The 15,472-nt window shown below is 44.6% G+C and overlaps 1 protein-coding gene across 1 annotated transcript in view; it reads left to right on the forward strand.

Moving 5' to 3' along the window:
* The first annotated feature begins 381 nt into the window (after nt 1-381).
* grm8b (glutamate receptor, metabotropic 8b) overlaps nt 382-15,472 on the forward strand; it is a 52,015-nt gene continuing 36,924 nt past the window's right edge. The window contains exon 1 of the mRNA XM_028430975.1: nt 382-610. Within this exon, the coding sequence (XP_028286776.1) occupies nt 382-610 (229 nt within the window). The remainder of the gene's footprint in view (nt 611-15,472) is intronic.

The raw sequence follows: 15,472 nt of genomic DNA on the forward strand, positions 1-15,472 counted from the left end.
CTATGATCTGACTCGCCTTCCTTATTCACATGGCAGGGCTCGCTAACTCAAATCTGACAAGAGCTAGACGACAGGAAGCAAAGGAGGGTCGAGATTTAACTCAATCTGTTTGAAATCCAAGCAAATAATCCACAGAAAGCAAACGTCTCTTGTTTTGTTTTATAAAAGCTGATTGGGTTTCCTAGTTCCTAGGTTTTTGAATTACCTGGCTAGTTGATCCTGTTAGCATCCACATTGTTAGCTCAGTTGTCCAGATTATGGTGCAGTGACAGATGTCCACAAACTGAACTCTAATTTCCAAGAAGTACATAGTTTGAAATGCTCAAATCAACTCTTGATTGTATGATTGATGGTATAAGAACGTTGGTGCTAACCTCCACCATGTCTCCACAGATTCCTCAGATCAGCTACGCCTCGACGGCGCCGGAGCTCAGCGACAACACACGCTATGACTTCTTCTCCCGCGTCGTTCCCCCGGACTCTTACCAGGCTCAGGCCATGCTGGACATCGTCACGGCGATGGGTTGGAACTACGTATCCACGCTGGCCTCCGAGGGAAACTACGGCGAGAGCGGGGTGGAGGCCTTCGTCCAGATCTCCAGAGAATCAGGTAGGAGAGCAGCTCCTGAGGTGATGACACGAGCGGTTTTTATCGCTGCTGCTTGATGAATGTGCAGCCCCCCCCCACCCCCCGCGTGTTGACGAGTGAACGGGAGGAGAGGGCATGTAATTGACTCTTGATATAATTACGCCAGCAGTCGACACTGTTTTCTCCTCATCTGGTCTCTGTTAGGTAATCAGACGGCGCTCCTTCTGATTAAAATGTTATCGCACCCAGGCGAGCACTAACATCAATTAGATTGTGTTGAAATTAATCAGCAGTCACATGTATGCTGGCGCTTAGCTGTGTGTGTGTGTTTGGATTCTAGGTCAGGGGTCATGCTGTGTTTGAGGCTACGCTGTGAGATATTCTTTACGATAAAGTAATGATGTTCTCAGTGTAGCTCACCTTCTTCACCAGAGGCTTTGTGTTGTTGTAGAAAGTGCTTTTATCCGGAGTTCTAATCAGGTACGCAGCTGAATTTATGCTTTGAGAGTCTGAGGGGACGTTCATATTGTACTGATTCTGAGTCAGGATGAGAACGAGACATGACCGTGTTGTCTTGCATGCAGTTTTGATGTTATTCTGGAGAATGTTCTGGAACGTCTGGTTTTGACAGCGCTAATTTACACACAACAAAACATTCCCATCTGCTGCTGCCACTGTTATTATGCTGCTATCATGGTGCCAGGTGTCATCTCTTATGCTCAGCTCCATCCATCCATTCATCGTCCTGCACTTGTCAAGGGTTGTGTCCCACATGCAGCAACCTAAGCAAGGAAACTCAGATTCCCTTCTTCCTCCATGTCCTGCGGGAGGATACTGATGTGTTCCCAGGCGAGATATCACAGCTTGAAGCCAACAGGACCCCATAATCTGCAAAAAAACAAAAAACAAAACAGAGATGTGATCCTTAGGCCACCAAACAAGACCGCTTCCACCCCTTAGTTGTGCCGAGAAATTCTGTCCATACATATTATGCCATGGAGACACTGCAAAATAAATTGCAGTTCCTCCTGTGGCCTCTAGGTGCTGGTTGATAGAAAAACTATTGGTGCCTGCTGGTCCTTTTTGTGACCACTGTAAAGAAGATTATAATGATGATGGCTGGTGATGGCTCCACCTCTTTGCTGTATTAGCAGTGTAGACGAACTGTGACGCTGCCGATATGGCGCCAGCTCTTCAGAAACCTACAGATGACATCACAAATACTTCATGTACACACATCGACTTGTTTGTGATTACACCAAAGGAAGTTCCACAGAAACTTTAGCTTTCTTTAATGAATGTATGTAAAACATGTCAAACCTTTAAAACGTGCAGCACCACTCTGTTGAGACGTCTGTGGGACGTTTCACTGTATTGATCATACATCTCTGTCTAATGAGCATCATGTTGCTGCTCATGTTTTCTCCTCCAAACAACAACTTGGCTGAATTAGTTCATTATATCAGAAGCAGCAGAGAACAAACAGCAGAAATGTTTCATCCTCTGCCTGCTGTCACACTCTGTAATACCTACATGTTTACCTGCTCCTGCTGTAATCTGTGTGTAAATGGCTGCAGCAGCAGTAATCATGAGGAATGGCTGCGATCGAGCCGTTTAAAAGTGTCAGATTAATAACGACACTGCACAGAGAGCAGCTGTGGCTCCTCTGTGGGATCAATGAGCTTTCATCTGTCTCTCTCTCTCTCTCTCTCTCTCACACACACACACACAGCAGCACATGGAAATAGCTTCATTAGCAGCCTGAATATGTATTTATATCAACAAGAGTACCACAGCTCATTCTAATGGTTACATTTGTGGGAAACACTTGAAAAGCGACTTATTAAATTACCTTATCTCAAACCCACAGAAGATTATACAATATACAGGCTGTAGATTATGTATTTAAACAATTGCTGGGAAGAGTCAGCCAGGCTTTAAAAGTAGCAGAGCTGTATCTCATCACACAAAAGAAAAGAAACGAGGTGCGAGGAAGGAACAAGAGGAGGTGATGGAACAACAAGGACGGTAGAGGAGGAGGTAGAGGAGGAACTGAGGAGGAAGAAGAAGAGGTGTAAAGGAGAAAGTCAAGAAGGAAAGTAGGAGTCAGGAAAGGATGAGAGGAAACGGCAGGAGTAAAGAGGAGTAAAGTTTATCTGCGCTGAGATGCCATAAGATGTTAGCGACGTTTGTAACCTGAAGCCCACAGAGAACCCCGATAATGGCTGCAACCTAATACAGAATCACTGCCGCCAACACCCCAGGAAGCCCGTCTCCATGACAACAGCTGCAGCTCTGCCTGCAGCATGCTGAGCAACAGATGGATAAACACACTACAGTAGGTATGGTGCAAGAAGTTTCTATACAGCAACCTGAAAAACAAAGCCAAAAAACTGCTGTTCTGCAAGTGGCCACTAGAGGCTGTCTCCAAAAGGGAGTGAATTCCCACTGATGTCCCACCAATGTTAAAATGTGCAGCTTGACAGCAGAATAAACATGTTTACAGTCATCGCATGTGATGCATTCAAAGACCATCTGAAAGTTGTTCCACGGCCCACCCTGTGTTTACAGTTTGTGGCTGGAGGTTAAAGGTGTTAAAGGACGGCTGCTCTGACATGCTAACAGTAAAGTGAGGATGCCTTCAGGATGCCATGAGGGTTTTTGTGTTACCTTTATGCAAAAATACTGAAATAAATGCATCATTGAACAGATTTTCTGTCAATTTGGTCTGATGTCTCATGGTGCTGAAGTCAGGACTCTCGAGGGGGCAGCTCATGTGCTGCAGGACTCTAAAGATGGACGCTAAAGATATTTTGGGTGAAGGGTATTTTGCTAGCGATACATGTGCAAGCAGGCGAAACTCAGCCAGCTAGCTGAAACATAGCTACATTGCATCAGTTAGCTATCACTTCTGAAAATAGCTGATGAAGTAGTTTGCAAATAAGAAGCCAGCTAATTTAACAGCAAAAATCAACCATGAAATGAAGTGATTGTTCCAAATTCGGTGACTCTGCTGATCGGACACTGAACTGCTCCATAGCTCATGATAATTCTCATCTCTCTTTGCATCCATTGTTATTATTCTGCATCCTGTTTGACTCCAGCAGAGCAGCGTTTTGTTCTCGCCTCTCCTCAGATGGAAATCGGTCCCTCAGAGCGTCTCAGATGAGCCCGATGCCCAGCTCCATAATCAGTTGTAACACTCGGAGGACAGAGCGCAGCAGCTACACCGGCGCTCCTCTGAGTCTGTTGGTCGTTAGCTGCTCTGCGCTGTTATCGGTCCAGCTGGCAGGCGACAGCAGACTTTCCCTGAGAGTCACTGACCTCACTTGCAGAGAGAAACTGCTACAGATTAAAGGACCATTAACATCAAATAAAAACAGCTTTTTCACACTTTATGTGGGGAATATCAAGACATTAAATCATCATTTCCTCAGCTTAGTGATCCTGTTAAGTGTAGATAAAATATCTTTTATATTATTCGTTCACCTTTGAACTCTTTGAAGTCTCGATCAGCTGCAGGGTTTATCCTCCGGACAGCGTCGACCTCCTGCAAGCTGAGCCTCACGTGATCAAACTGATACTAATTTGACATTATCACAGCTGCACAACACCACTACTGCTGCTACTCGAGAATTAGTCCCAGTGATGAACTTTTATCGAAGAAAGAAAAAGCCATTTTTCTTACTTTGTGCGTCCTTTCCGGCTGCTTGTTGGTCCTGACTGAAAGTAAGAGCCAGTGACGGTTCATTACCCTGTAACTCACCTCTGTGACAGTGATTTACAGAAAAAGAGCTGAAGCATGTGGGGCCGATGAGTGCAGGAGAATCCACACTTGAACATTAAAATGGGACCGGCGGCGTGCTATTAACAAACATTTTCACCACTGACTGTAAAAACAAGATGAAAGAAGAACCATCCGTGACATCCCCCATCACTTTATAGCTCGGTGTGGAGGGGTCAGCAGATGTATGGACGTTTTATCCACATGGATCTGATGCTAAATGAAAACAATGTTGTCTCTGCCTGGATGCAGTCACAGTTAATGAGGTGCAACGTGAGCGGTGTTAAATTTTAACATGGAGGTCTATGAGATTTGACTTACTTTTGGAGCCAGCCCTCAAGTGGACACTGGAGGAACTGCAGCTAGATTAAATTATTGTATTAGTCTTTGAAGTGTCTTTGTACTTCATGCATCTCTGTATGTTTAACAGAGGCAGGAACTGTTGCCGTGGTAACCAAAAAAAGGGTCATGGCAAAAGGGGACGGTTTACCATAAAAAATGTGTTTGAAACCCAGACCTCCCTCTCCCCGGCCACCTTCGCCAGCTCATTCAGGAGGATACCGAGGTGCTCCTAGACCACCTGCGAGATGTAATCCCTCCAGCATGTCCTGATTTGTCCCCCTGGCCTCCTTCTGGTTGGACATGCCTGGGACACTTCACCAAGAACCAGGCGCCTGAACCACTTCAGCTGGCTCTTCTCTATGTCGAGTTATACCCTGAGCCACCTCCTGGATGACCAAACTCCTCACCCTTACAGTCTACGGGAGAGTCCGGCCACCCGGCAGAGGAAACTCAGTTCAGTCGCTCGTATGCGACCTCACTCTGTGGTCACTACCCACAGCTCATGACGGAGATTGATCGGTAAATCAATCTGTCTTTACCACAGTGAGTGGGGCCTGCAGAGAGAACCAAACTGTCCACGTCCTTCTCACAGACTTACAAATCCTCATGTTTTCATTTATAAACATGTAAAAGCAGAGGGAAGTGAGGATTTCTGTTTTAGGTTGTGTCATGTAAAAACAAAAATCCCACTCTTGAGGCTGGTTTTTGATACAGACACAGGTTTCTAAAGGTAGTTTGTGTTTCTCATGAATTTCACATCACATTCAGCCTCCACACGTCTCCTCGCCGCACAAAGCTGAGTAACAGTAACTGTTGTTAAACTTTAATTGGCTCTAACTCTGCTCAGTTTTAGTCTGAAAAGTAGAAAAAGTCAAACAGAAACTTGACGCGGTGACAGTAAAATGTAACCGCCGTGTGCACAGGTGCCTATAAATATGCATACAGAGGTCGCAGGAACAGCTTGTTAGACAGCGGTTGTAATAAAGGTTTTCTGGGTCATCAGTGCAGAATGTTCCAGCTTTAAGTGGAAGGTGAAGAAGTGACGTGTGGACACTGACAGCTGAACAAATCCACTCTGAGGAAGTTGTTGTTTTCTGGGGAAACACTGCACACAGGGGGAAACAGGGCTGTAGGATGCATTCAGGGGCCTGCTGTCAGCTGGGAAATCTTTCTCTAATGTGCCCCTCTGTCAGCAGAGAGAGGAGGGAGGAGGGAAGGCCTTCATGAATTTATAAACGTTCCACTCGCGGCTGATTATTAATTCTGTCTGAAAATTACCGCCTGTTGCACCCACTGTTATTATTATTAATCACCATCATCATTACTCGGGTTATTTTTCCTGTGAGGCTGACAGCTCTGCAGTCACTCTGTGTGGCGTTCAAGGTCCTGATCTTTGCTCTTTTGACACAAATGTAAACTAGAAAACAATACTTAGGAATAGGCAGATGTATTTGAACAAAGTTACCCCACCACACACACACAAAGAGCTGCTTGATATAATGATAAATGTTTTAAGCTGTTTTTTTACAGCCATAGCTCACCTGTATTTTGAGAACTGCCCACCCGGGGATTTATGCTGGAGCTTTGCAACAGTCCTTCAATGCATCATCCATGTTGTCAAACCACTATTTTACATGTCCTAACTTTACAAAAAATCCACACAATTCTGTAAAACTAAAAACTCTGCACTCCTCAGCAAAACCCGGAAGCCATGACAAACTCATGTGACCAGCAGTCACATGGCAAAAATTCAAAGAGTGTTTGGCTGATCTGCAGGAAAAAAATAACTTTTTTTTCAGTTTCAGCGCGACAAATAATGGTAACACACCCATCCAGCAGGGCCTCAATCACTCAGAACAGATGAATTAAAGGTTCCCGTGGAGTTTTGCTGCAGATGTGACCCGTGCAGAAGGAGCCACCGTTGAAAGTAGTCGCCACCGTTTAGTGGGATGGGGAGGCTTCCCGCTGGGAGGAGCCGGATCTTCCTGCACGCTCTGTGGGAAATGAGGGCCGGTAGCGACGCTGACTCCTGTTTGAACTCATATCTGAGCGGAGCGGCGTCACCCGCTGCCTCCACAGCTGAATTCAGCTCAGTGGCTGTTAATTATATGTTCACATTTTAAACCTGAGAGGAGATGTTGAAATGGAAGGACTGTGCGTGGCGGCTGGAGCTCCAAGAGGAGGAGGAGGCGGCCAGCGGGAAACACAAAACGGTGAAGAAGTAGTGACATTAAAGACAAAACACACATGTCCCCTCACTTAATCCATAGATAAAGACTGATCTCAATGACCACAGGTCAGATAAGCCGTTTAGCCCTATTTTATGTTCATTTTTGATCGTCACGTCCAGCTGAATCTGCAGCAGGGTCATTAACTGTGTAGGGGCTGCACCCTGCGGAGATGTAGCACCTACTACTGTTGGTCTGTGGAAGACTTCCTGTTTACCATGATGCATTTCTACTCTTGGAGCCGCTTAGAGTTCAGTTTGTGGTGTCTGCTGTTTTCTCTCGTGTTGTATCTTGCATAGAATCCTGGGATATGTTGAAGGCTGCACCTGATGCGTCTCTTTGAGAAGGATGTGGCGGCGTTGTCGCACTGTTGTGTAAAGCAATCAGTCTGATATGAACATCAACGTGTGTGGTTTGTTGAGCTGAAAGCATCGTTTATTTGTGTGCTGCTTTTCACTCAAACCTCGTTATGGTTTTGTAAACCTGACAAAGAGGTTTTGATGCCCGAAGCTAAATGCAAGTGAAGTTCGAGATGAATTATGGAAACAACTGTTGCACAACAAAGAAATCTTTCTATCTGAATATTCATGTCTTTCTTCAGAGTCCAGACTCACTGTCAACATCACTTCATTCATCATAAATCTGCACGCTCTGACAGCTCCTCCATCTTGTCGCCCAGGTCGAAGATGTTAATTGTTTTGACTCCTATGAAGTTAACTTGTCGTCAAGTTGTCCTCTGTAACTCTGCTTTAAATTTGTGTAATTACTGCAGAGGAGCCTCAGGCGGGGACGTGTTACTGCAAGCGACTGTTACTTTTATCATTAAAAGACCTGACAGTTACATTATTTAACTGTACAGTGTATAATGTACCCATCATCATCCACTGCTGCAGCTGCTTTGTTTAGCCTGCTAATTCATGTTTCATTATGTTTTCATTAAGTGAAGGAAAGAGCAGGAGAATGACGTGCGGACGGAGCTGAGGGCAAACCGCTCAGCCGTCAGGTTTCATCAAGATGGCGGCGCCAAAAAATGATTAAACAATTATGAAGCTGGTCAAATCAAAACATGAATTTGACCTCAAGAGAATGTGGCGCTTTACAGCTGTCTGATCCAATCCTGAGAACAGAGAGGACAGGGACAATTCTAAACTCCAACACCCAAAATGCATTGGGCTGGCTGCTGCTCCGAAGAGCTGATCAGAAACAGTAAAGTGAGGGTAGCAAGGCTGGAAACAAACGTCATTCAGGGGCATGCTGACTACCAATTGAACCCCAAGTGTAGCTCACCATTCTCACTAGAAGAAGCTCAGACAATAATCATATTATAATACCAACGTAACCATAGCGACCGTGGGAAGATGAATAATATGTCACAGGAAAGCTGAGAACCCCAGAAACTTTACTGTCATATGTTTATGGACGCTGCAGACAGAGACTCCAGCAGCTCTGCCCTGCTCACTGGCTGCCGGTGATCAGAGACTCCTCTTCCTCACACTGATGTCTGATCCTCTGACCTGTCACAGTCCCACATTAAGCACTGACTTAGGTTAGCATACAGTCTCCCAGAAACATCGGGTGGGATGGTTGGTGTGGAAGTCTTATAGTAGCTAGCGTTAGCTAACCAGCAGTGACAGCTTTGACAATGACTACGAAGCTAAAGGTGATAAAAGGGAGGTCACATTTGGACTGACACTAATGAGAAGCAGAAAAATAATAAATAAAATCTTCTTTTACTTCCAGAAATTCATCCACAGTCATTTTCACTAGTAAACAAATATTGAACAGAGTTCAGTTTGGCTCCTCTGAGAGGTTTATCTGGCTGCGGATGGCTGGGTGTCTAATTCTAATTGGAAATAACGGACAGCCTTCATGTGTAGCAGCTGCATTCTTCTGTAGGACCTTATGCAACGAGGCGATGCCTCTGAGTCAGCCACCGTCAAACGACTTTTCATAAAAACACGCCGCAGTGGAAAGAAAAGCGAGAGCTTCAGTCATCTGTGGAGAAAACAGATTTACCTGAGGTTATTTTCCTTTGAACGTTTGCTTTTTTAATGACGAGACGTCTTTTCTTCTTCTAAACTCGGCTCAGTCAAACACACCACAGCAGCGGTGTGTGTGTGTGTGTGTGTGTGCGTGTGTGTGTGTGTGTGTGTGTGTGTGTGTGTGTGTGTGTGTGTGTGTGTGTGTGTGTGTGCGCGCGCAATAGACGGAGTGATGGTTTTGTATTTTCGCTGACGTCCTGTCAGATCAGTTGCTGTGGAAAAACTGCTCCTGTCTTTTTTCCTTCCTCACAAAGTGTGAAATCCTGCCGGAGATAATCTGCTTTTCTTTCTCTACTTTCTCATCCTCTTCCATCTTTCCCTCTGAATTTCTTTATCCCTTAAACTCCTTTTCTCTTTCTCTCCCCTCTCATGAATGCTTACTTACCTGTCTCTCTCATATTTGCTCATTTGTCTTTTGAATAAGGAACGTTTGTGTCGCATGACTCCTGTCAGTGTTTCCAGCGTCCTCCCTGCTCTGCGTGCAGGCGGAGGAGTGGAGGGATGTTTTTCATGGTGGGGGATTTCTACACCTTTTCCTTCCAGGAGGAAAAGTGAGCAGAACAAAATGAGTCATTTGTAGTCAGCAGCTGGCTTTTTTTCTCAAACACCCCATTAGTGCCGGCCGAGCGAGCCGAGGTGAGGAGCAGGTGAGAGACGGCTGCACGAGGATGAGGACTGAACACACACACACAGAGAAAGAACACTCTTCTACAGTGTAATTTTAACTAAACTGTGAACTTTAGATGTCCTTTAGTGTCACAAATGGCGCCCGCTGCCCTCGGCCGTGCTGGTTTCAGGCTGTATTCAGAACGAGCCTCTCTGCCTGCGTTCAGCCTCATGACGCCTCTCTGAGGTTTTTCTATAACAGGAAATTGTCATTGGGAATAAAGTGCAGCCTCTTTGTGGTGAAACAAAAGTGAAACAAACATCCCATTGTGAGGCTTCTTCTCTCCTTCTGAGGGAGGAGGTTCGAAATGAGCTGCTGTCGATGAATACATCATCAGCTGCAGGAAACCCGGAGCGCGCCAATTATCTGGAGCTCGTTAACAACGGCGGGTTGAAATGAGACGAACTGGAGAGACGGATTCTTTTTGTTTCAGCTTTAAGTTCAAACGCACAAACTATTCACAGCTTTACGTTGGTTTAAAAACTGAAATTAATAGCAGTAAAGGGTGTTTGTTTATCAGTGACTGATCAGTGCTAATGCTAACATCATCAAACTGATCCTTCTAGAAAGTCTGATATTATCAGCTTAGGTGGCTAATACAGAGTGTAAAGCTGATTGATTGAGCCAGCTTTCAAGTGGACACTTGAGGAACTGCAGTTTTTAATATTGGTATGGATCATTTCTCCATATCGCGGAAGTTGCGGCTTGTTGCCACTTTAACCCTTCAGACACTGAGCAGCAGAGCATCAACTCATGTAGATTTCTGCAGCTCAGTTTTGAGTCCTCCTTCCCTGGGAGGCTCTAGGACGTTGTGAGGGTCTGAGCGTCGCCATGTTGGCAGCGTCACCGGACTCACATGCTAACTGCTACTTGCTAACTTTCAGTTATCCTCAGTAGCTTGTTGTGTTTCCTCTTTGGTATTTTCCTCGGCGTAGTTGGTTACAGTTAGCCTGTGGTAGATGATGGTTCATGCACTCAGCTGCCAATCAGAGCTTCTTTTCAGATCCCAAAGAAAGTTAGAAAAAAAGTCAAGACCAGCAGGAGAGGGCAGAGGACCAATAACGGATAGTCATATTTGTCCATCGTTGTGTAAAAATGCTCCAAAAGAAACACAAAGTGATGACAAAGAGACGGCACACCACTACAGATGGCTGCAAATGATGCAAAAAAAATCAACCCTTCCCCTTCACTCTGTGTGTTGTACAGAGAATTGAGTTGACTTGAGAGAACACGTTAAAGTTCATTTGAAATCCCAACATGAGCTCACAGCGCAGCACTGATCCCGGCGTCCGGGTGTGGAAGAAGATCCTGAACGGTTGGTGCTGCTCCTCGTTCGGCTCGTCTCGTTTGCATCTCGCTCCATCAGCAGACACGTCTCTTCTTGTGTTTCAACAGAACAGAGATTAATGATTTTCTCCCGCTGTGACCGACACACAGAGCAACCTCCAGTGGTCCTGAGTCACAGTGATGAGCTGTTGCCGTGGATTTCATCATGTGCTCATAACCCCCCCACCTCTCTTTATCCAGCAGACTCAGTAACTCAAAGTACAAGAAAAACAGAGAACTAGCGCTTGTCTAAGTAGGAATCACACATGCCCACGACTTGACCCTGGTCCTACTGATAAAGGTTACATCACATCAGCTGCTCAGTGTCATTTCAGCTAGCTGCCTATTGTTCAATTCCTTTTGCCAGATACTGATACAGATATATTAACATCATACACTGTAAATAAATATGGATGAACCGTCCATAGCATCACCCACAGGCCTGTGTTGAGACTGTGTGGGAGGCTCCGTCGTCATTTTAAGTCATAAACCCGTTATTATAATTAATATAATAAAAGCAAGTCGTACAAAAATTCTCCCCCCATACAGTTATCATGAAAATGGAACCTGGCTGTTTCTGCTGTAAAGTTAGACTTTTTAACACATGGGGATCGACTCACTTGTGTCAGCCCTCAAGTGGCCACAAGTGGAACTGCATGTTTTGACACTGGAAGGAAGACTTGGAGATTTTATCTTTAATAGAGATCGCTCACATATCAATCTTCCTGTTTTGATGTTGATTGATCCAAGGATGGTCTTATTAATAACCTGACACTGGATCGCAGCCATTCCTCATGATTACTGCTGCTGCAGCCATTTACACACAGATTACAGCAGGAGCAGGTAAACATGTCGTTGTTACAGCGCCACAGAGCGTGACAGCAGGCAGAGGATGAAACATCTCATTTCTACTGTTTATCTGCTGCTTCTGATATAATGAACTCATTCAGCCAAGTTGTTTGGAGGAGAAAAGAGATAAGATAAGATAAGATAAAACTTTATTAATCCCGAAGGAAATTCTTGTGCCAGAGGTATTAAGTTACATTAAATGCAGTTAAGTACAGAGTATAAGTGTCACTATAATCCAAAAAGAGTACAGTATGCGGTATGAGCACAATATATGATACATGGATACAATATGGAGATGTAAGGTGCTAAGTAAACATAATATAGGAATGACAGTGATGCCTGACATGATTATCTAGCGCTTCTCCCTACAGAAAGGGGAGGAGTTATACAGTCTGATGGCCACTGGCAGGAAGGACCTCAAAACATGAGCAGCAACATGATGCTCATTAGACAGAGATGTATGATCAATACAGTGAAACATCCCACAGACGTCTCAACTCTCCTGATTTTTGCACAGAGGACCACACGTGGTGCTGCACATTTTAAAGGCTTTACATAAATTCACTAGAGAAAGCTGACTTTACTGTGGAACTTCCTTTGGCTGCAGTGTAAACAGACACAGCAGGTCGATACTTACCAGGAAATTAATGCTAAATTTTAATATAATCAAACAAGCAGCTCTCAAAACTCTCAATGCTATCAATAGTGATGGAAACAGTTTGGTACCAGGTTGTGAACAGGTATTGGCTGTTCTTGGCTTGTTTTTGGACATTTTAACATGGAGGTCTGTGAGGGATCGGCTCACTGTTGGAACCAGCCCTCAAGTGGCCACAATGGGAACCGCAGGTGTTGACACTTGGCATGGGTTACATTATTGGAGACAGAAAACCACCTGCTAACATAGCATGCATCTTATTTGCATGTGTGTGCCTAGCAAAGCTAGCTTCTTTAGCTATCACCCTGCTCTGCATGAGTCACCTGAAACCTACACTGGTACATCTGGTGATTAATTCTCCACAGCTGCATCATTCTTACGTTCCACTGCCACATTCTGCTTTGTTTTTGTTGTTCAGTGGCGCTGAAGCAATCGCCACCTGCTGGTGATTGTGTGACACAACATTTCATATTGTTTCTCAACAACGTCCAGAGATCTTTTCATGATCAGTTTTATTTTTTACCACTCAATTTATTGTAAAGATGTTGGTAAACTTTCCTCCCTCTGTAAGCTGCATCAGTGTGTGTTTCCTTACCTGGCACCTTTACTGCTTATGCCAGAGGAAACACACACACACACACACACACACACACACACACACACACACCTTTTCTTCTTATATCCTCCATTTTGTCAGCAGTCGCAGACAGATGTTGATTCAGGCTGTGATACAGAACCGGAGCCATCAGCCATATGGACCATCAGGTGCGCTCCTCAGCGCTTCGCTGCTCATATAATGATGCTTTAAATGAGCTTTTTTGCTGAAACTGAAAGTTATTTGTAATGAGTTATAAAAACTTAAATGTATACAGATCTTTCTTTCAGAGCTAATGATAACATTAAACCTTACCTAAGGTTTGCTAGCATAAACAGTTAAATGAACAGTAATAGTCAGAAGTCAGAGGTTTTTCTAATGGAGTAAAACTCTCCAGCTCACTCGCTGTCAAACAATAAAAAGGAAGCTTTTATTTTTTAGCATGTAGTAACTTTTGAAATTCAACGTTAGCTTGTGGTTCATTTAGCAACAGTCTCATTGATTGCATATAGCTTCCCTGTTTGTCTGACTAGCAAACATGCATACTTTAGAGTTTAGTCTATAAATGCAGGCGGCAGCTTTTGAAGAGCTTGTTGATCATTTAGCAAGTGCGATTGGGAGTGGATAGCTTCCTTGTTAGCAATTAGCTGGTCTTGCTGGCTTACAAACGACCCACTGTGAGAGTTCAGCCCAAGCAGCAGCCTTCAGGTCTCAGACTTGAAGCCCATGCGGAAATGTGTCAAAGCTTGTAGTTCACGCTGCAACCACTGGGGGCTGGCTCCAGCAGCGAGTCATTTCCCATAGACTCCCATGTTAAAATGGCCGACTTCACAGCAGAAATGAACATGTTTACAGCCTGGTACAAAAACCATTCTGGTCTCAAATGATAGGTTCTCTTCTAGTGTCAATTATACAGGGGGTGAATTTTTTTACAACTCACTCATTTTAATTATATTCAGACTTAAAATTACGCATAATTATGGGCGTTGCTGGTTGAGTGACAGCTGGTTGCTGTATCACAGTGCAAGCTTCCTGCTTCCACGATCGCCCGCCACCCTAAACTACACTCGTGCTCCCCCTCTTTGTCAATATTTGGACTTTTGGCAGACGTGACACTGCCAACATGGCGGCGGTCAGAGCATCCTGGAGCCTCCCACCGAGCCTCAAAACGGCTCTTCAGAAACAAACGGGTGATGTCACAGAAGCTCTGTCCATAGTTTTTACTGTCAATGGTTCAGCCTCCTAAATGTTAGCAGCTTCTTGTTCATTTAGTCTGATTGATAGCAGATAGCTTTCCCCTTGGTCATGGGCTGGTCTTGCTGGTTACCAATGGCCCATGTTTCATTTCAGGACTCTGCTAGAAGCAGGTTCAAACAAGAGCTGGTTTGGTAATGGTTCATTGTAGAAGTTAATTTGCTGAAATGTTAGCTTGTGGATTATTTAGTGCCACCTTTACATTTTATGAAACTGTGCCCACTTCTGCATAACGCTGCTGCAGTGTGTGGATGTGGAGCAGGTTCTATGTGCTGCTCAGAGTCAGACTGTAAGGAGACCTTTCACACCACAGCTCTCAGTGTCCCCATTCTGACTTTGCTTCTCCGCTCTGTGGATATTTTTAGTGGTGTGAAGTCGCAGCCTGAACCTGCTGGGTGTGATGGTGTGGCATCTTTGCTGAGTAATGAGGAGTGTTTTTTTAGGATACAGCCTCATTGTAAAATCTCTTGTCTGATTAGATTCATGAACATTTCAGGATAAAATGTGTTATTTTGTCCACAGCCTACTCTGGTGACAGTGACATGAATTAACCCTATCCTGGGAAAACTCCTCTGTGACTTCAGTTAGTTCGTCTTAGGCTCAAAGTTCTTAGAAGAACTTGTGGCTACAGATGTGGGTACGCATTCGCTTCGTACACTCGGTTCATCTGCTGGATTTTATTTATGTTTATTCTTTTCAATGGGTTGTGTGTGTGAGCATGTGTGTGTGCGCATTGGTATGTGCGTGTGTGGGGGAGGCTATTGATTGATTGAACACCTACCTAGGGGTGACCTCCATGTCGGCTCGGTGTTGAAGTGCAGGTTGTAGCATGTGAGTCCTTTCAGAGATAACTGATCAATTAGCTGAGCTAAATGATTCCTGGACATAAACACTGGTTGGATTTTCAGCTCCTGGTTTTTGGAGTGAATGAGCTCAAAGATGCTTTGAAGTTTCAGAGTGATTTTTGCTCTGAAAGCTTCGTGAACACACTGCTTCACTTGTTTTATTGTGCTTTCAAGTCAAGGCTGTGCATGTGTTACCCAGGAAACCTTTCATGGTCCAGCATTCAGCGGGCTCCGAGGCGAGGAATGAAAGAGGCGAGTGGGCTCGTACGCCCCGCTTCTGTCTGCTGCTCAGGGTT

Source organism: Parambassis ranga, chromosome 19 (genome assembly GCF_900634625.1).
Source record: "Parambassis ranga chromosome 19, fParRan2.1, whole genome shotgun sequence".
NCBI lineage: Eukaryota > Metazoa > Chordata > Actinopteri > Ambassidae > Parambassis > Parambassis ranga.